This window comes from Rhinolophus ferrumequinum, chromosome 18 (assembly GCF_004115265.2).
Source record: "Rhinolophus ferrumequinum isolate MPI-CBG mRhiFer1 chromosome 18, mRhiFer1_v1.p, whole genome shotgun sequence".
NCBI lineage: Eukaryota > Metazoa > Chordata > Mammalia > Chiroptera > Rhinolophidae > Rhinolophus > Rhinolophus ferrumequinum.
In genome coordinates, this window is record NC_046301.1 from 26,211,114 (window position 1) to 26,232,962 (window position 21,849).

At 37.9% G+C, this 21,849-nt stretch overlaps 1 protein-coding gene across 2 annotated transcripts; it reads right to left on the bottom strand.

The window, feature by feature from the left end:
* Nucleotides 1–667: 667 nt before the first annotated feature.
* Nucleotides 668–18,169, bottom strand: CTSO (cathepsin O). Of its 2 annotated transcripts, none has more exons than XM_033135505.1 (8): nucleotides 18,007–18,169; nucleotides 14,746–14,854; nucleotides 14,032–14,171; nucleotides 11,810–11,977; nucleotides 10,455–10,576; nucleotides 5,139–5,302; nucleotides 4,453–4,545; nucleotides 668–2,541 (listed from the first exon to the last, which is right to left on the bottom strand). In XM_033135505.1, exons 1-8 carry the CDS (start codon nucleotides 18,142–18,144, stop codon nucleotides 2,507–2,509), a joined length of 969 nt encoding a protein of 322 aa, XP_032991396.1. In that variant the 5' UTR covers nucleotides 18,145–18,169; the 3' UTR covers nucleotides 668–2,506. The 2 variants fall into 2 exon arrangements, with proteins under 2 accessions (XP_032991396.1, XP_032991395.1); XM_033135504.1 differs by having other exon boundaries at nucleotides 671–2,541; nucleotides 14,746–14,810; nucleotides 18,007–18,100.
* Nucleotides 18,170–21,849: the final 3,680 nt, after the last annotated feature.

The following is a 21,849-nucleotide window of genomic DNA, read 5'->3' on the forward strand; positions in this document are numbered from 1 at the left end:
AGTTGACCTGATTAAATATCTAAGAGTTCTCTCAATTTTACTGATTGTTTGCTTACATGATGTTGATGCTGTTAACAAATAGACTGTAGAAGATGCAGGGTTTTTTTTTTGGTTTTTTTTTTTTTTTTTGAGGGGAAGGAAAGATGATGCATGGTTTTGGAGACATTGAAGTTAAAGCGTGTGTCATGCAGGGCTTCTCAGGCGGGGTCTCTAGTCCCACTCCCCACATAAGAATGCACGATATGGCTAGGCCAAAAAGGAACACCCACGGAGCCATAGATAGGGGAGTCATACCACTACAGTTTCGCTGGCGGCTGGGCCGGAGACACAGGGAGCAGTAGCCACAGGATCTGCAACCTGCCGACCGCTTCTCTACAATCTGCAACCCGCACTCCGCCTTGCTAACTGCAGTCTGCGCTTGCCAGCCACCATCTTCTTGCTAGCCCCCATTTTCCTTGCTAGCCCCCATTTTGCTGCCAGCGTAGCCACGGCAGTTATATTAGTGGCCATTGGCTCACTGGTTACAGCTGACGGGCAACTAGCCACAGCTGATGGCCATCCAATCACAGTTGATGGCCATTTACTACCCGAGTGAGCACCTTTCCATGTGAGGGCAAGAGCCTGGAAACTGCACTCCTGGCTCTGTCCCCACAGTGTCTATGGAGAAAACCAAAAATTAAATACATGGATTTGGAACGGAGCCATCCCTTGTGTGAATGCAAAGCACAATGACACAGTGTTCACAAAATATAAGCCATACGCTATGGACAGAATCTTCTCTCCACAAAGTCAAATATAGGTTGTTTTATTATAAATGTCATCAAAATCCAGAGCAGCTGAGAGGTATTAATCATGGTGTAATCTTAAAAATTCTTTAACATTTGAAAAAGAGTATCAGAAAAGCATTTACATTATATAGAAATCAGGAAACAGACACAAACATAGGTCCACTTTGGCATACTTAGATAATTAGAATATTAACCAATTAAAATATCAATGTTTGTCTTCCTGGAACATTTGTAAATCTGAGTCAACACACATTCTTCTGAGATTTGTTCTGGTTGGTGTAAGAAAAAAATAGATAATGTTTCATTTTTTAATTTCCCTTTTTCTAATAAAGGGGATGAATAAATGAAGGCCAAAGGGAGTGGAAAAATGGGATGTCTTCATTTTTTTTTAGTGGTTGTTGCTACATTTAAAATATTTTTGTTAAAGTTATTTTACATTTCAAAGCAACCATGAATTTTAGAGAAGAAATTACTTACATATGTAGTCTTTCATGATTTTCTTATAATAACTCATTTAATGTGGTTGTATTTGTCTTCAATCAGAAGATGAGCTCTTATGCTCTGAGTTTCTTACACAGCCACACATGACGACTTAGGCAAGAGAGAACATGGGCATCAAGAACCAGAAACCAGGTGGAAGTCAAATGGATGCACAAGAAAATAGAAGAGGAGAAAACTGGAAAAACAGAGAGGCTGGGAAACTCACATTCTAGCTGATACCTTAGATTAAAGAGATTGGACTTTGAAAGGTGTAGTGCCTACAAACGATGGGTGAAAGTGAAAGATGAAAGCTAGATGTTGATAACTTACGTAGAGCAAAATCAATGGTTATATAATAGAAATGAAAAGTAAGTAATGAGACTTCTTGGCCAAGGAAGTCAAACCACCAGGAAAACTTAAGAGTGTCATAGTAAAGAGTAAGAAAGAGAGTTGGAAGATGTTGGAAAATACATTGTCTCTCAATATACGGAGAACAAAGTAAGAAATAAAGTCTATGGGAATCCTATTGACAATGAAAATTCCCAAACGATAATATGTCTCTCAGGCAACATTATTTGAGTTTTTGTTATCACATAGTTGCCATACTGGTCATTTAATTTCCATCTCTTACGAAAATGGTTTTGTCCTTTTGTTTCTTTACTACATGATCTCGCTACAGTTCACGAGGTAAGCACCATTTGTTGAGGTAAAGCTATTGTTATTTCAAAATCCTTATGAAATTCCACCTCAGAGGGCTGTGAATGTTATAATTGTGAGGGGCTGACATCATTTTAGGTTGGCTATTCTTGTATACTTGGGCAAGTTAAGCGGTGATTATATCCCACAAAGGAAAATAAATTCTTATCACCTCTTTAATTCTATCTGAAGTACGACATTAAAATTAAACAAATAAAAAAACCAAACAAAAACAATAATCAAACAAGCCCAGATAATAGCCTCTTCAAATTGAAGAGACCTAAACTATCTCCTAATCTGATCTTCATCCCAGAGTAGGAAACTATCCCACGGATTTCCTCCCAGGCTATGGTGCTGGTGTTCTTCCAACTGACTATGGTTGTCCAGCTTTCCATACGAAGGGAACATTCTACAACTTAGTTGAAATACTGTTAGGCCCTAGAACCTTTTGTGGCTGAGTGATGCTGAGAACGAAGCATGACCATGCTACAAGTCATTATGAACCTTCAGTTTTGTAGTTGTCTCTTGATCTGATCTATATATCACACAAACACGGCAGAAACAAAATCTGCAATACCTAAGAAAAAAAGAAAATTATTAGTACGAGTCTATTTCCTCTTCATATGCCTTTTAAACAGCAAATTAAAATAATAAATCAGTTGGTTTCAGAAACAGCATCTACTAAAAATAATTTAATGGTGATAGCTGTCAGTATAAACAAGGTGACTCCAAAAGCAGATACTAGAATAGATGACTAATATTTTTGTTTCAAGAAACTACAAGAAACCTCCAATGTGATTTATGAACTTATTAAGTGAATGTATCTGAAATCTTTATTGCACTCATATACATTGCTTAGAGGTGATAAAATAATTTATAGAATTATTTTAAATACAATTTGAGAATTCAAACTCTAAGATTTGAACTTTAATTAGCAAAAATTCAATACATTACAAGTGTGCTATGCTTTCTTAACAAACAAAAACATATTATCTCCATATGATGGGGAAAGCATTAAATAGTCCATTTGAAGACAGGATTTCATTCTAATCAGCTGTATTTTTTGAAATCTCTTGGGGCCATGGAATGCTGTCTGCCTTATACCAGTGCCCAAAAAACTAATGTGATCATCAAGTATGTTACTTTCAGGACAGATTTGGATCCTTGTATAATTACTAACCAGGCAGGCCCTTGGAGAATCAAATTGGGAAACAGAGGAGAAAATATTCCAAATCACCCTCAGTCGCTGGGGGCCGGGGTAAGGTGGGAGGGGCATAACTGAGGCAATTATGAACCAATGTCCAAATTATGTTCTTGCAACTCTCCGCTAGAGCTTTGAAAACAGCCACCCCTCAGCTCAGATCCAGGCATCCCAGTTAGAGACAATTTATGTTTAGTAGCAGAGGTTCAATGAGCAGCAGAAGTAATTTGTCTGCATGTTCTAAGAATGTAAAAGCCCCCAATAATACTAAAATGTATCAGTCTGATTGGGTTGCTAGTGTTCTGGCTTAAAGATTTCTATGATGTTAGCTCTTTCCCATAAATAACTTTCGAAAAATATTTTACTAGGGTGATAGAACAGGCCATCTGTTAATTTTCATGGATTCTACTCTATAGAATGATTAGACAGTACCCACTGACTGAATCAAAACACAAACTCTCAAACTTTTCTGTAACTCATAATGTGGAGGGTTTTACAATTTTTTAAAAAGTTGTATATATATTGGACATGATTGTAATGAGAATTTAAATGATTACTCTCATATGCAATTTGTTTGGCTCTAACTTGATTCACAAAATATGTTGACTTTCCTGATCAAAAATTTTAGAATATAGGTTTGGATATAAGTTTTTAGAATACAGTTTAAAACACTTAACTAGCTATTTTAATTTGGTTTGTGGTTAATTAACAAAAAGTATTATTTTTCTATAAAAGAACATGTTTGTCATTTGCCTCTCAATTCATGAGTGTTATACAAGAATTTTGCAGGTGACAAGGGACATATTAAATCAGAAACAATCCTAATTCCTTTTCATACATGTTTATATATTTTGATCCAAAGAAAAAGTGATTCTTGATAATCCTTGGGCAAGTATTATAATATACAAATTAAGGAAAATTCATACAGTTATAAAAAGTAAATTTAGAACTAGGAGGTGTTTTTGGAGAACTTCGGCCTCCTAAATTTAGTGTTTATCTGGTTTTTGAAGTACTTAACTTTGGTAAATTATTTTATCTTATAATGTTTTACTATTATATTTGCTTTTACTATAGTCTTTCTTACTTTTTAAAGTGTGAATATGTGTAATAGCATCTCTTTTTAAAACACTTTTTATCAATCGGTTGAAGGATAAAAATTATTGCTGTAAAAGTGATTTGAGTACATTGGAAGCATACAATGGTCTGAACAGGTATATATTTTTACTATATATAAAGCATCTTCCTTGACATTTAGCCTGAAGTTTTAAACATAAATTCATGACTCACCGCAAATATTACCTCCCATTTTAACATAGGCATAGCCATCTACTCCCCAAGAACTTCCCCATGAGTTCCGCACAATCCAATATGGAGTACTTCCTATAAAACACAAAATGGCAACAGACCCTGAAAAACTCATCTTTGGTGTGAATGTATGTTTACTTAAAGTTTATTTCTTGATCAGTGTAGTAGCTCTGAGAAAACGATTAAAACTGTGGTGGAACGCAAACTTAAGCTAGCTAAGTAAACTTGAGCCATACTTAGTGAATGGAAAATACGTTTGAATTCATTTCACTTCATACGGGGCCTACATAACATAAAAGTACATATATTCAGAGAATTAGGAATAGGGTTAAAAAAAGAATTGCTAGATATGTATGATAAAATTATGGGCACTTCTATTTTCTTAACAATTATCTTAACGATTTTCTGAACAATTATCTTAAACATTCCAGAGGGAAAATGTACATTATTTACATCAAGAATTGTCATCATTTTAATAAGGTATCCACCAAAATTGATAGGGAAAACATGATGGCTTACTTATATCTGGAAGTCTACTGAAAGGTTGTAAATGTTTGAAGAGGACTCAGACATAGGAAGACCAAATTTCAGCATTTTAAAGGATGGAGATCATTTGTCATTCAGAGTTTAAGTTGGAAAGTAATCAATCAAGTCTTGTCAGCACGTACCTGTTTTATCAAACCCAGTTATGATAACTGCATGATTTGCTTCTCCACTAGAGCAATGATGCTGTATTATGCCTCCCAGATAATCTTGCCAACTCACTGCATCTACTATCCCTACCAAAGGGCCAAAGGTAAAAAGTGCTTTTGCCATTTCGTCTTCTTGGTCACTACCAAAAGAGGAAATATTTCGTTAAGGAGTTTAGTTTTTTAAGGTAAGAATATTTTATAAAAATGACCTCTTTAATCTTTGTATGGTTAGGAGTAGGTTTGGTTGCAATTACAGAAGACCTAAACAATGGAGGCTAAAAGAAATCTGGGAGATTGGCAGTCTAGAACTGCAATAGGCCTCCAGCATATCAGGAACCAAGGCTCGTTTTGTTATGGTTCTGCCATTTGAGGTTTCCATTCCCAAGGTCAATAAATGGTACGAGATGGCTGTTAGAGCTCCAGTCTTTGAACACATTTCAGACAGCAGGAAGTAAAAAGGAGGGATGCCATATTCCTGTTGAAAAGACTTCCCAGAAGTAACACACACATTCTGTATATATCTGCATGGATTTCATTGACTAGAATTCAGTCATATGCCTAAATCTAGATTCAAGGAAGATGGGGAACAGAGTTTTGCAGCTGGCTGGCAAAGTATCCAGTTATAATATAGGGATTCTTTTAATAAGGAAAGTGGCATCTCTAAGACTGGATGCATAGAGATATCACTGCCACACCAGGTGAAAAATCAAGAGACTGATCAACTTAACTTAGTGAATGTCAAATATAGAAATTAAAGGGAAAGGTTACCCAAAAGTGGCAAATATAATTATATGATAGAACATATGTTAAGATGCCAGGAGAAGTGGTACTATATTGTGAAGACTTCAAAAGACAGTTATTGCTTTCACACATGGACATCTATTGAAAAAGTTATATGTTACACAACAATTTGGCTTCATTAATTTTGGAAGTATGTGAGTAAACTATTATTTACATTTTGAAAGGTCAGCTTTGTGGGTGAAGAACACTGAAACCAACTTACTGATATTTTAGACCATGAAGATAGCATTTGGTAGTTTATTGCTGAAGTAAGACATGGGTGGATTAGTGGCTTCAAAGAGTATATAATCCTTCATCAGCTGGAGATCAGTTTTTATCAAGGGGATTTTTCTCCAAGATGAGGAAAAAACTGGGATTAACAGTGGAATTTACTGACATAGAAACTACACATTCATTTTACATATTTATTTATGTTACCTTTTAGCTTGAAGGTTTGCTTTTGGGGGATCTATGAGCAGTCATTTCTAATTTTTGCTACTGTAATAATAATCGGTATTCAGTGAAATTACCCTGAGATAAGTAAATTTATATAATTCTTAAAAGGCATCATGGTAGGGTGTAGGCTTTGAAGTTCTACATACCAAGGTTTAAATTCCAGCCGTATGCTGGAGTCATTCCGCCTACCTTGCTGAATCAATATAAGAATAAAATCTATAGGTATAAATTTTGTAGCACGCCTAACACATAAATTACTCTCTATGGTTATAATAAACATTGTTTCCTTCCCTCATTTCTAAGTTACCTAATAAACTAATTTTGCTCAGTCTAGGTTTTAGTGTATAATATATATTTTATTGTATTCAATTAAAAATATTTTGTAACCCAATGTGACAAATATGATAATCTCTGTATTAATCAGAACACAGTGTCTTCACCTTTTTTAAGATAACAAAGATATACTGTAAATACAAGACTTCAAACATCCAGTCATAGGGACATCATGATGGAAGGAGAAAGATCAAGAAGGAGAAATATTTTTTAGAATGCAAAGGGTAATTAACATTGTAGAATCAAAGAAACAATTTGGAAATAATCCATGCTTTGAGGCAGAGCTAAAGAAAAGATATCAAAGATACTGGAAACTATGAAATAGGAGGACATGCCATAGGCAGGCAAATAGTCCATTTAGCCCCAGACCTAACACCATTGTTTTCACTTGTCTATTAGAAAGGTGTTGGCTTTTAATTAAGTTAAAGTATACTCCAAACAGCATCTTTGTTCCCATTATTATCCCAATATAGAACTACTATGAAAATACACATTGTTGATAATGGATATATTATTAAGCCTTGTTCCATGGTCTTGCTATTCATTTAACAGATCAGTAAGATACAAATCCTATAGTCTTTAAAGAATTTTCCCAAATTTTACTGTCATAAAGATTTGGTGATGAAGGGCAGTCTTATCTATTAAAGACCCTTGAAGAGTATGTAGCTTTCCATCTCATCTTCCCTAAAATTCAGTGTGATATATTGTGTTCTGGTTTTTCGGTCCATTGTTGTATGTAGTAGGTTCTTTCCTTTTTTATTTAAATAATCAAGTTCACATTCTGAGTTGTGAAATGTCTTTCTTGGGATCTGATAAGCAAAATACTACATGAAGAAGCCTGGGTCTGAATGGTCATTTCACTTTGACTAGATGATGTTATAACTCAATGGTTTTTTTAGGTCTTTTGAAGTTATGCACAAGATTTTATGGAATTTTTGGCGGTAAGCTGTGCCCTGGGCTGACATTGTTGGAAAACACTGTAAAACTAAGAGCTCATGGCCTTAAAAATAGAAATAAGGGGAAAAGTATGGGCTTCAAAATTGGACAGGTAGGCATTCTAATCTGGCTTTACTAGCTGTGTGACCTTCTCTGAGTCTCAGGCATTTCAGATGGAAGTGGTGATGTTTAAGTGCCAGGGGCCTGGACCAATGCCTGGTTATGGCAGATGCTGTGGAAGAACTTCCCACATGCTTGGCTCTTATCAGTGGATGCAGCCAGCCAGGCTTCCAACAGGGAGACTTAAGCTCTTTGCTTGAGGTCCTTCTATCTCAAAGAGCCAGGCAATCAAGCCCACTCCCTCCTCTACCCCAGCTGCACCCTGAACTAATAAATCATGGGAGGTGATTAAAATCAACTTGGGTCATTAAGTCTGAAATGCAAATTTTACCTTGGCTCCACGAGTTCTGGCTTACGCTCAGTACTAATTTGCTTAATAAGGAAACCCGTACTTTCCCTGTTTTGTCTCGTTTCCCTGTTCCCTTACGAGTGCTTCCTGGATCACTCCCTACATATCCCAAATGGATTCTTGATATTCCCTCGCTAAATCTGTTCTTTAGACTTTCATGTCTCAATTAATGGTAATTCCATTCTTTTTATCATTTTATTATGATAAAATGTCTAGGACCATTCTTCTAACACTGTTCTAAAGTGATTACCTAATAACTTTTCTTACCTCATCTCTCACTAGTCTACTCCATCTCCTCTCCACTAGAGTCACATTAGCCTCCTCATTGTTCTTTAAATATGCCAAACATGTTTCTGTCTCAGGGCCTTTGCACTTACAGTTCCTTCTGTTTGCAATGGTATTTCCTCAGCCATCTGCATGGCTAAGTTCTCACACTTCTTCAGGTGTTTACTGAAATGTCATCTTCTCAATGAGCCACAACCTAAGACTTTAGACTCCCCTCCCTTTACCCTGATGTTTCCTCTTTCTCCCATGGTTTTATTTTGTCCTCTTTAGAAATTATTATATCTAACATACCATACATATTTTCATTTGTTTTGCTTGTTGCCCATCTCTATCACTAAAATATAGTCTTGAGGAAAGGGCTGTTTTTCCTGTTTTGTTCACTGCTGAATACCCGGAACCTAAAACAGTGTTCAGTAAATATTTGAATGAATGAATGACTAAATCAAAGAAAGGTCTTCTTGCACAGTCTATCACAGTTAGCATAGCACTATATTATCAGAGAGTTTAATGTTCAGTGTAAACGTAGAGATTTTTATAGGGACTGCTTTCTTTTTAATCAAAGGGTTGGATAAATCCTTTCAGGCCCAATGCCAGTGACCCTTGCATTCTGTCTGTCTCTCTCTCTCTCTCCCTCTCACTCTCCAACTTTGCCTATTATTTTGTTTCTTCCTAACTTGTTCAACTTGCTATACATGGCAAGGGATTTGCTGAATCCCTTTTTAGTGGCATTTGAAAATCGAGTTCCTTCTGGTGCACATGCTTCACTTATATTCTCAAGGAACTAAGAGTGTATAGAGGCACACTTTCTCATTTTAGAAAGTGTGTTACCTTTACCCTCAAAGATGTTGACCACTGTACACAGTGTCCTGGCACATTTTACTATAGCTCCTGTCTACTCTTCTGTCTGTGGAATTGAAACTTTCTGGTGTATAGTTCCTAGGGTCACCCCGAGAACCCTTGTTGTGGACAGAAGCTATGTTGACAATCTGTCAATCCTCAGCTACACTTACGCTTATTTAGAGTGGTTCCGTTTTGTTCAAGGGTCCACTTTCACCCTTGATTCCCTTCAGATCCCATAGGTAGACACTATGTGGATGAAGAGATTCTTTTATATTTAGTACCAATAAGTTATAGGGCAGTCTGTCACCTCATCCAAACTTAATTTAATTTCTCTGTGTTCTGTTTCAAAAAACTGCAAAGCTCCCTTTAAGCGTGCGCGCATACACACACACCCACACACACATACATATTTTTTTTTTTTAAATAAAGCCACATTTTGGTTGAGTCTTCCTCTGTCTTTATCAGTCCTGAATACCTATTCTGCACTCTATCAAATGGTCGCAAGGGTTCCCTAGCCGGCTTTGAGATTTTCATGGGATTTGAAAGCATTTTTTAATGATTATTTTCCTCTGAACCTGTCCAAAATCATCTTATCCTTCAAGTTCTAACACAAGTTCTCTTCCTCAGCCTACCTGTATCTGTCCTGGCATTTCCATTGGGCGTAACATAATCTGTCTCCGGTAATACACTCCTCCTTGCTTCTAAAGTGAAAGTTTCAGTTTACGTTTTTCTTATAGTTGATGGCTTGAAAATGCAAGGACCATAGAGGGTGTTCAAAAATGCTTCTTGGTAAGTAGACTACTTAATATTACCTAGAGCGTCTATACAAAGCAATTTTCGATGGATTCAAAAGGAAGATTGAAGATGGAAATATACTAATGGTAATTATAACACCTAAATTTGGCAAGAGGAAGGTGGTAAATATAAATTATAGCTTTAACTGGATTTAAATGTGTTAATTTAATGTTGTTATCGCTAGTATAATGATGCATGAAAAGATAAGTAGAGCATATTTAAGGAACAACATCCATAGCACTCCACGGTGACTGACAATTTGTTTCTCTAGAAAAAAATAGGTTTTAAAACAATTACAAATATGCAGTGATGACTTCAATCAAGTTATTAATTCTGAACAGTCAATAGATCATAAATTAAGAAATAGGGAGAAAAACATAGTACAGTAAGACATTTACCTGAAGTCATGAGCAGAATAACCTTTGATTGAAAATCCAGACTGTGTATCAGAAAAATAATGGCACAGGCCACTCTGTGCTTTAAATGGGTATTCTGAATCTCTCACCAGTTTTACTTGCGTCTAAAAGAAAATAATCACCCAAAGTGTTCTCTGTCACGCAGTTGTTTTTAAAAATCAAATAGAATTTGCTGCAATGTGTCAAAATAAGATTCGGTTTGGTCACACCGTTATCATGTGGCTATTCATTGGGTCACCTTAAGATCTTAAATTCAATCTTCAGGTATTTGTTATGAACATCCTAAGGAGAGTCAGTAGTTTTACTTCTCCTTTACTCTTGTTTTTCCTGTACCTTCCTTCCCTAGAACCCTCGCAATCTAATAATACAGTCTTATCTTTCTCTTGAGAGTACAATAGGGCAGCCCACTTTCCTTCAAGGTGTCTAGTTCTGTATTAGGAAGTCTTTGAGACTCATCCAGCACAGTGGTTTACGCACAGGCAATGGTGAGGTCAACTGTTCTTTCTATCCACTTCTCTCTGTGCTGTTCATCGGGCGTATGTTACGTATTGTATAGCTGTCTGTACAGACTTCTTTTTTGAATGTTGAGTGTGTGGAAGGGAGAGGACACAGAATTCATAACTGCCTATAATACAGAGCAGCTTCTGACATTCAGTGACTCAAATCCAGCAAATTCATAAGGGAAGGATATTTGAGTTAGAGGAACTCTAGCTTGAAAACCTTTTACAAAACGGAATAGAGCCCTCATTGGCTGGTTTCCCACAACTGATGCTGAATCTAGGACAACGTCAAAGAGTATCCTTACAACACTGAGGGCCACTGTGGTGTACTACTGGGTAAGCCCTCCACTGGGAGGCGGAGGACTTGAGGTGCAATTCTGGCTCAGTTCTCGATCTGGCAATACGATCTTACCTGTCAGGTCTCATCTCTTCATCTACAAAAAAGAGCTACTTAATTAGCTGACCTCTAATGTCCCTTTTCACCTTAACATGCAGAAATTCTATGGGAATGGATAATAATATATTCTCATCTTTCTGGGTCACTATGTGACATATATCTGCAAAAATAAAAACATCATTTGCCTATTAAGAAATAAACATAAACCTTTTTCGGAAAACAGATCTCTGGTAAGATGTTTTCACCCTTTGAGCATGTTGACTGACATGCCTAGAAGCAATTCATTTTCAAATCTTCTGATTAATTCAAGCTTTAGTCATATAAATTTCTAAACTGAAAAACATTATTTAGTAAACGAGAGTAAACTGTTAGAATTCTGAACGCACATTAAATGAGCAAAAGAGGACGTAAAGAGTTTAAAAGGCTGAGAAACTAGTCACCTTATTTAGCCAGTTCAAAGCATTGAGGGTAGACCCTCCATTGCAGCCGTAATTATTATATGAACAATCAATGACCTGCTGTACACTCAGATCTTCCAGAGGCTTCCCTTTTATTGCATATGCTGATTCCACCACACCTACCACACTGAAGGCCCAGCATCCTCCACACTGTTGAAAAACAGGAACAAAATAGTATTTACCATCAAATAATGTTCAAATCAAGTTTACCAACATTTTTCAATATCACAAGTTATCAAATCAACTAAGTGAGCCAAATCAGGAGGACCTACAAAATACAAATGCCCATCCTCTCAATCTCCAAATTGAAAAAAGAAAAGAAAACCGCAATTTCCTTTTAAGTGTCAAACTCAAATAATTAAAGGTAAACTGGTACTATCACTATTGTAAATTAGACAATGCAAGATAACAGTGAATTTTAGAGACTGATACAAACCTAGAGTGATGCAGTTTTAAAAGTCTAGTGAGTTCATTGAACAGAAGACTTCAGTTTCTAAGAAGTGTACCAGCTCCCACCCCATTCTCCCATCCCTCTTGTTTCTCCCGACGCTGCTTCTGTGTCATCCACCATCTCTGCCCCAACGATGGAAGCAGTGATGGGGTGAGGTGGGTCATGGATATATGTCATATATTCTGTACTCATTATTTGACGGACACAGGAGCTGAATGAATTACTTTTTAGGCTATCAAGATGCCAGCATGTGCATGTTATGAATGCACGTGAAATCTCCTAATGATAGAAACCCATATTAGTCATTCCTCATTCAAATATTGGCTGGAAATCTTCCTGAGTCTGGATCTATTAACTTACTTTTATTGGACAAACTAGAACAGAAGAATAAAAGAGTTAATCTTGAAAGAAAGGGAGGAGATGGAAAAAATGGAAATCAAGGATAACACACAAGAGAGATGGAAAAGGCAGAGGTGAGGGTAGGATTTGGAACTGGGTGGACCTGACTTAGTCATAGGACCATATACTGCAGAGTTGGCAAAGAAAGGAAGAACAAGTAGCTGTCTTTACGGAGTGAAGTTCTGAGCAACTTTATGGTTTTTTAAGTGGCCTCATTTATATCTAGATCTGCAGTGCCCATACTATAGTAAAATATTCACTAAGGGACTCTACTGCAGAATCTCCACCCCTTGATAAATGTGAATACAGGTTGCTGACACCATACTTATAGCTAGCTTTAGTTAGCTTTTAGTTAGACTATACGCATGTGGTTAGGGGATTGGCTTTCCTTCATCAGCTGACATTCCCTATGCTAATTATGGGAATGCAGAGAGCCAGGGAATGTCAGCAAAGCAGATACGCACCCCCCTCAAACGTCTACCAGCTACATTGGTCCACTGTGTGAACCTATGAGAACACCCATCTACGTCTGATTTCAGAGAACCTTCTGTCCATCACAATAACACACAAGCTGCAGCCCTGTCAAATTCCACTCCTATAGGCACACTTCAGGTCTTTTTCAGGTAAACTGCTGCACTTATTGCAGTACTTATATATCTCTTAGTCATTTAACACTTGGAAAACTATGCTGCTACTTTTATTACTTTCTATCTTTTTTAAAATGTGTCACTAAGTTTTTAAATGCTGTGCCATAACCTCATTCTCCCATAATCTCTTTGTTTTCACCTCATGGTTTTGCACAGGTGGTCATATTTAGGAACACTTATGTCTCATTATAGCAGAACTGATTGAATTTCTAAGGGTCATAGATAAAGTGTATGATCCTGTAGGGATTAAGGTTTACTGTGAAGCTAAAGGGATGAGGCCTGAGAACCAGGAAACACTGTCAATAAATGTGTCTGGAATTCAAGTTATTTTTTCAGTTTCCCTTTTAAACTACTTAAGCATTTAGTAGTCACGTTTACCTTCTCCAGCCTTCCATCTGCTGTTCTACAGAAGCTTTGGTAACTGTGACACAGCTACTGGGAAACACCCCTGAGCCAGTGTGCTGGTGGCGATGGTAATTAGAGACAGAACACACCAAGGAAGGTTTATCTCAGAATATAAGACGGACTTAGACACCTGCCTCTCATTCCACCAGAGATTCTCCTCTTATTGCCATTTTTTGAATGATTGGGATGTGATTTTACCTAGAGAACATTATGGGTTCCATTACAAGTTTGATTGCACTTGACCTCAAAGGTGATTTCCCATGCTAAGGCGATTACAAAAGAAAAAAAATCCTAAAACTTACTGTCTGCTGGTTTCTCACTTGCGTTACAACTTGCTTGTCTCTCCAGTCAAATCTTAAAGGCAAAGACACGTTGGAGATGGACATTTGCACTGCCGCTGAGTATTTGGGAAATCTGGAAGTTTTGCTTCTTAAATAAGTAGCTGAGTAGAAACATTAAATGAAAAGACAATATTATATGATAGGGAAGGTCCCTTGGGGTTCTTTTTGGAGGAACTTTTCAAACAGAAACAGTAGCTTTCTAGCAAAGCCTGCCATCTGTGGTTTTTATATGTGCTTTTCCATACATGAAATGCAGTCCACTGAAAGCTGGAAAAGATAACAATTCATACAATAGCGCTGGAGCCGCCACATAAGATGACTTGTTTGACAGAACCAGGTCGATAATAAAGATGAGTACAATGGTTTATGGTAACCCATGGAACCACGGTGACTTGAATAGAAACAGCACTGGAAAACTGGAATGAGGCAGTGTCCCTTACAGACACATGGAAATGCTTATATGTATAATATTTAATTCTCAAGGGATAATTACAAGAGTGGCCATGAATTAATTTTCCTGCCAGTACCTGGTACATGCTTGATACTTAGTTAAGTATTTAATAAATGCTAACTATTACTCAATTTTCTAGATTCACAGTTAAACAATTCCTCAAAAATTAAGGAGACAAGTTGAAATGAGGAAACCAATTAACTAATAGCACCATTATACCTTACCTTTAAACTCTGCAGGAAATAAATATGAAAACTGATTTATTCCATAGATGGCAGTGGAATTTTCACTAGGAAAAAAAGAATTCAAGTATCGATGTCTATTAAGACTTTCCTAAAAGAAAATAAAAGAAAAAAGCTAATTTATATCACCTATGTTAACTTTCCAATGCAATTTGTGTATAGTTAACTTGGAGATATTCTTCAGATGTAAAAGTCAAAGCTTGATTTATTTCCGGCAGATCACAATGAAAGGTTCTATAAGATAATGAGATCAGATTTATAAGTGTTTTGTATTAGAACTACTATCTGATTCCAGGTATATTTTAGAGGCTGGGAAAGGTATGTTTTATCCATTTATAATTCTTCTTCACTAAGCATGCTGAGAGCACTAAATATATGTTTGTTTAACACAGTAGCAAAAATAAAATAAATTGCAAATAAGCACTAGAGACTAGTGGAAATTGTCACCAACAGGCACTCATGCAATTAAACAATTGTGACTTTTGAAAGTGTGTCTTTTTTATCTTTGTATTTCCCAGCACTAAGTAATGAAGTATGAAAAGGAAATGAGTAAATAATGAATAAATAAATCTGATTTTATTTGAGCTTTATAGAATCTCTATCTCATTTAAGTTACAAGGCTTTGTGAAAGAGATAGAACCCTGGAAGTGGTCCAGGAAGACTGGTTGGTTAGTCTATCTGGAGGGAAAATATGATCATTATTTACAGATTCCTCAGCTTTTGTGATAATTTATCTCAGGTCTGTCTTTTATGTGAACATGCCTCAATTTCCTAATACTACCCAATTGTGTGGGATAAATAAAACTTCAGGAGGCCACGATTTGGTACGTTTCCAATTCTAGTTCTTCTATATTTATTTATGCATTTATCTGTTTATTGTGTGTCTGCCTCTTAAACCTATGAGCAAAATGAAGGCAAGGCCTGCCTGTCATTCATTACTGTGTTCCCCACACCGAGCACATACCTGGCATACAAAAGATGCTTAATTAATAGCTGTTGCTAAATAGATACATCCATGACATTTTACATACCTTATGTCATAAATAGCTTTAAGCTGTTTATTTTTAAGCAAGTTTTCACTGGGACTTATCATAATCTTATTTTTTTCCTTATCTTGATGAATCAGAGCTTTGAATATAATTTGGAGTGGAGAAGTATAAATACAGAGAATAGAACTGAAATGCAAAGCAGGTAACAGAGAAGTCCGAGACAGCTACCACCAAGTAATTCAGAGGATTCAGTTATTCTGTAAGTCTTGATTGGCCATCTTTGTGAGCTGAAGTAACCAGGGAAGGCATTGAGAATGTAGGACACTGAGCACGCACAGTGTGTGGCAACCATGAGAACCGGCCTCACAGACCTCCATTTACAGGGAGTCCAACTTCTGTATGCTGAATTACCAGGATTAGACCAAAGGAGGCCACAGTTCCCACAGGCTGCACCTAGCCAATGACTGAGCAGTAAGACTGGCCTATTTTGGGGAAATATGGCACTTCCCTGAAAGCTGGTTTTTTGATTAATGAGTCCCTAATGGCCTCTCCCACCCTTCCTCGGACTGCACAGCAGTCTAGCACCCTTCCCCCCACCTTCCTTTCCTCTTTTCTTCACTCAGGGTCAGGCTGCATTGCAGTCAGATGGCTCTCCCTGACCCTCCACCCATTTGTTCTCAGTCACTGATCCTGTGATAAGGAAAAGAGAGAGAGAGAGAGAGGAGAGAGAGAGGAGAGAGAGAGAGAGAGAGAGAGAGAGAGAGAGAGAGAGACCACAGATTGTTTTCATAATAAAAAAATAGTATCAGTATATCCAAGAATATTTACTTCCTCTTTGCTATAATAGCAGAACACACATCAAGTCCACCCAATAGTGGTTTCAAATCATTTAAATTTTAAAAAGCATTGCATTTCCTTTCTGGAATGAACTATTCTTTCAAGTGATTTTCCTGCTCTACCTCGATTCTTGCTGTTAGAGCCGATTTCATAGAAGCATCACAGCCGGTGGGACTGTAGTGAGCTCCAACTCCCCATCACATTAACAACCCGTGATAGAACTGACATAGGTAAAGGCTCAGGTAGCATACGTTTTTAACATAAAGTAATGGAGGATGTAATAGTGGTCAACTGTATAGTAAATGTCCCTAAAGTCATATAAAATATTAAAATGAACCTTACCCTCATCAATGAAAGAAAAGATGTCAAGTTTTGAGGAATACACAAAAAACATACTAGCAGTTTTGAAAGGAGCAGGAGTTTGAAAAACAGATGCATCACATACGAGAAAAATGGGAGCTGATAAATCAAAACAGCCTTTAAACAGATCTGGTGAAAAACAATTATCTTTACATATTTTTTTGTTTTCTTTTGTTTTAACTGAATGTGCTTATTGAATGAGTTATATACACTAAGACATATCAGATTCCTGTTTGGATGGAGAAACAGGCCCAAAAACCTTGAGTATATTATTTTATGATTATAAAATTAGGAAAAACATGTCTTTTTGACATTAAGTATTTTGTCTTAAAGCTCACAATCAACCTTATTGACACTCATCTAATTGGTCTATTCCAGAGTTTTAATGCTGGGGTAAAATCGAAACATTATTATGAAGCCTTTTCAGAATAATATGGAAAATAAATGAAATGCTTCCCCTTTCTCTCAATCAGTCTCCACGACGTGAACTCGTAAGGTGGCATGAGTCTAAGGAGCCACAGTTCAGGAAAATTCATAATTCGACAGGAGGATTCTCTGAGCTTGCTCAGTGCAGGCTCTGCTTTATTTATAAAATTCTGATTATAGAAAGTGGTTATCAGCGCCTCCCTCCGGAAGAAAAACGACAGGTTTTTTCCGCTCATTTTTGGTTCCTGTCACTGTGAAATGGGACAGCTTTGGAAGCAGTGAGAACTGCCAAGCGGTTCTGCTAAAAGGGGGTGCTTCTTCCAATCAAGAACACTTCGGACAGATCCATTAATTAGTTTGGGCGCATCATAGAAATCCACAGTGATAAATCTTTACTGCAAAACCAAATCTTTTGCTTAGCAAAGGCATGGGAGGGAGCCAGACCCAGGCACGTGGGAAAGGGAGGGAAAAGTTCCCTGGGATAAACCCAGTTCAGAAACCCCCGACGCGTCAGAACTGCGGGCAAGGGGACCACCAGGAGAGGAAGCAATCGGCGCCCCCTCGGCCCCAGCCCAGACTCGGGACAGGAAAAGGCGAGAAGGAAACAAACAGGGAGACTCGAGCTCGGTACCCGGAAGGCGGCTGCCTGTTGCTCGCGGCTCCGCGGTCCAGTCGGGGTAAAGGTGTCAGCGGGATCGGCTCCGCGGCCACCGCCGCAGCAACACCAGCAGTAAAGCAGCCAGAGCCTGCACAGCGGCCGCAGCTCCATGGCAGCGCCGAGGCCCGCGGCCGTTTCCCTTTCGGTTCGTCGGCTCCTCCCCCTCCCGCGGGTGCGGGGCGGGAGCAGCCGAGGGGGTGTGCGGTCCTGGAGACTGACGATCCGTTAGTCCCCATTGCTCTGGACCTGGGAGTCTCTTAACTGAAAAGTGTTGAGATTCGCGTTTTGCGGGGCTGGGGTAGGGGAAGCATCAGGCATTTGACCACATGCTTTCTGGTTTCATCTCCCATCTATTAGAGAAAAGCCTGAGTCTTTCTTTATACAGTAACATGCAGATACGAGCTATTGGGTGCCTTGCACTTCCAGTCCTTTATTTTTCTCCCTTTTATCTCAAAATGAAAGCTTTAGGCATTAGTTGAATTTAACTTAGCGTTATTCCTGTTGTTTCTTCTGCGCTGATTCCTCACATTCGGAAACTAATTCTGAAATAATATTTGCGAATTTGCACACACGTACATTCAGTAGACGTTTATCAATACGTAACAAAAATGTACAGTTGTGGAACGAATGCACAATTTCGTGATTGATTATATTATGACCATTTCAAAACTTTTCTCCACTTGCACAGGAAGATAGGGATAGCACCTACTTCTTAAGTTTATGGTGAAATTTAAATAAATTAATCCACGTAAAACACTTCGTAAAATGCCTGGCACATTTTAAGTGCTCAGTGTTACCCTGTTTCCCTGAAAATAAGACCGAGCCAGACAATCAGCTCTAATGCATCATTTGGAGGAAAAATTAATATAAGACCCAGTATTATACTTACTATATTATATTATGTTATGTTATATTATATTAGAGAACAGGTCTAATATTATAGTAAAATAAGACTGGATCTTATATTAATTTTTGCTCCAAAAGACACATTAGAGCTGATTGTCCGGCTAGGTCTTATTTTCGGGGAAACACGATAGCTCTTGATTTTTAGGGTAGCTTTCCCCGCTCATTGTTACAATGCATTCCACCTGCTCAGCTTAATTCATAGTAACACATTCTTCATGCTTTCTTTTCCTTGTGTTTATTTTTTTGGAACCATATTACTTTGTATTAATCCAATGCGATGGACCATAGAAGGAACAAAAGAAATACTCAAATCAGTGAACATCTCAATCTGGCAGCATCTCAGATTAAGGATGTACTTGTTAGTCGAAGGGGGGATTCCCCTTTGAAGGGCCTGGGTGACTTCAGCTGTCCATTATCACACGTTTTGGATGACTCTTGGAACAGCTCATCTCTATTTCTCCAATTTAAAGTGCACAGAAAATGCAAATTCTAATTCAGCAGTTCTGGAGTGAATCCTGATTCTGCTTTTTTTGGAAAGTTCCCAGGCGCTACTGCTGCTGGGAGCACAGGCCACACTTTGCGTGGCAAGCAGTAGACTACATACCACTGCTACTGTTTCTCCAGTTCTCCTCACACGACAGGGAAAGTGGGAAGAGGGCTGGGGTATCTACCTCAGAGAAAATCCTATATTCCTTTTTGGTTATTCCATCTCTGTTTATTTTCTTGGAAAGTGAGTAGACAGTACTCAATATTACTGAGTAATATTATCTTTTCTGGGCCTCAGGACCAGCTATGTAGTTAGCATGCCCAGTGTAAAATGAAAATGGAGGCTCCTTATTCATGTATTACCATGTTTCACTGAAAATAAGACGGGATCTTATATTAATCTTTACTCCCAAAGACGCATTAGGGCTTATGTTCAGGGGATGTTATCCTGAAAAATCATGCTAGGGCTTCTTTTCCGGTTAGGTCTTATTTTTGGGGAAACACGGTATTAAGAATTTCAAAACAGGAACAGTTGGACATTAAACCAAGCGACGGGTCTTTCTAAACACAGGGTCCTGTGTGACTGCAGAGGCCATGCATCCTCAGAGGCAACTCTACTGGGACTTTCTGTTATAACCTTTTTAAAACAAGTCTTCTAGAAGTCTTCAAACTTGATGTCATGACCCTCTTAAACTTTTTAGAACCACCGTCTGATTTATGTCTTCAGTTTTTACTTAGGTACAATGAGTCATGCTATTCTCTGATGCAAAATTGGTAATCAAAATAAAGTACATCTGTTCTGGGTATCAAGAGCAAAGATGTGGAACTTTTCCACATGCATGTATGATGAGATATATTGCTCTTGGAATGTATGGTGATAAAGATTTCATTTAGATAGTAAGTTTACAAATCAATGTCCATATCAACCTCAGTAGTTCTTCTGCAACTAGCCCTTTCTTGTAAGTCATGAAAGCTAGCACTTAAAAAAAACAACAACAAAAAACAGAGGTTTGTATTCAGATCACAACTACAGTTTACTGACAACTTACTGAGCCAAAAAAGTTTAAACATAGGCAGTCATCCTTACCGCAGCATAAGTGGTATTGTAGAAAAGCCATTTGAATTAAATTTGCTTCCTACGCTTACATCAATGTCTATTTATTAAGCATCTATTAAGTGCCAGGTGTCGTTCTATGTAATGAGGATTCATCAGTGCCTAAGTGACTAAAGAGACAAAATTCCTATCCTCATGAAACTGGCATCCAGTGGGGAGAGGTGCTCAAAAATGTTAGTAAAAGTGTCACAGGGCAATAATAAGGAGAGTCAGAAGTAAGAAGGGCTCGGGTTGAAAGGTGTTTGGGATAGACCTCCCTGAGGAAGAGACATTTGAGCAGAGACTTGAAGGAGGTGAGAGTCAGATATTTGGGGAAGAGAAACTAAGATAGCAGGAATAGTCAGTGCAATGGACTTGAGGTGAAAGTACACTTGGCATGTTCCAGAAACATCAAAGAAGTCAACCTGGATGAAGTGGAGAGATAGAGACAGAAACTAGAAGGTGAGGTAAGTAAGAAGCACACAGTTCGCATAGGTCTTTGTGTGTTAAAGGGAAATCAAACTTATTTATTAAAAAGTTTTTTGAAGTTTGGAAAGGCTTTTACCTTGAAAAGTGAAGGTTACTGTTTATTCTAAAATTTATCAAATAAATTTATTCTAAATTTATTTGATAAATTTTAGAATAAACACTGTAAATCACATCTATATAGGAGCTGCAACTTTTTCATTAAATTGGCAAAATACCACATGGCACTTCCTTCACTCCTGTATGAATGATCTATTACGGCATAACAAATAATTCCCTGACTTAGTAGCTTCAAAATACTAACATTTATCATCTCACACAGTTTCTGTGGGGCAGGTATCTGGGAACAACCTGGTGGGCTGGTTCTGGCCCAGGCTCTCCCATGAGGTTGCAGACAAACTGTCAAAAGTGCTGCAGTCACCTGAAGGTTTCTCATCTGAAGGTTTTAGGGGGTTGGAGGGTTCAACGTAAAGCTCACATCGCTGTTGGCAGGAGTCCTTGTTTCTTCTCAGACTTTTGGACAGAAGCCTCAAATCCCTACCACCTGGCCTGTCCAGATGGCTGTTTGTGGCATGACAACTGTCTTGCCTCAGAGTGAGTGATTAGAGAGACTGACAGAATGGGCAAGAGGATGACTAAGATGGAAGCAGCAGTGTCTTCTGTAACTTCATCTTAAAGTGACATACTATCCCTTCTGCTCTTTGTTGCACAGACCCAGGTGCAATGTGGGGGATGGGGATTACACGAGGATGTGAATACCAGGGGGTGGGGCTCCTTGGGTGCCATCTGGAAAGACAGCTACCTACCAAAGACTCATCCTTGACTTTAGCTGCCCAGTAACAAAC

Excerpts from the sequence above, each read along its gene's own strand:
- CTSO (XM_033135505.1), bottom strand. The coding sequence starts at position 18,144 with ATGGAGCTGCGGCCGCTGTGCAGGCTCTGGCTGCTTTACTGCTGGTGT. Across the intron at positions 11,978-14,031 it reads AAGTGAGAAACCAGCAGACA|TGTGGAGGATGCTGGGCCTT; the intron begins GTAAGTTTTAGG and ends GTTTTTCAACAG. Across the intron at positions 4,546-5,138 it reads AACTGGGTTTGATAAAACAG|GAAGTACTCCATATTGGATT; the intron begins GTACGTGCTGAC and ends TGTGTTTTATAG.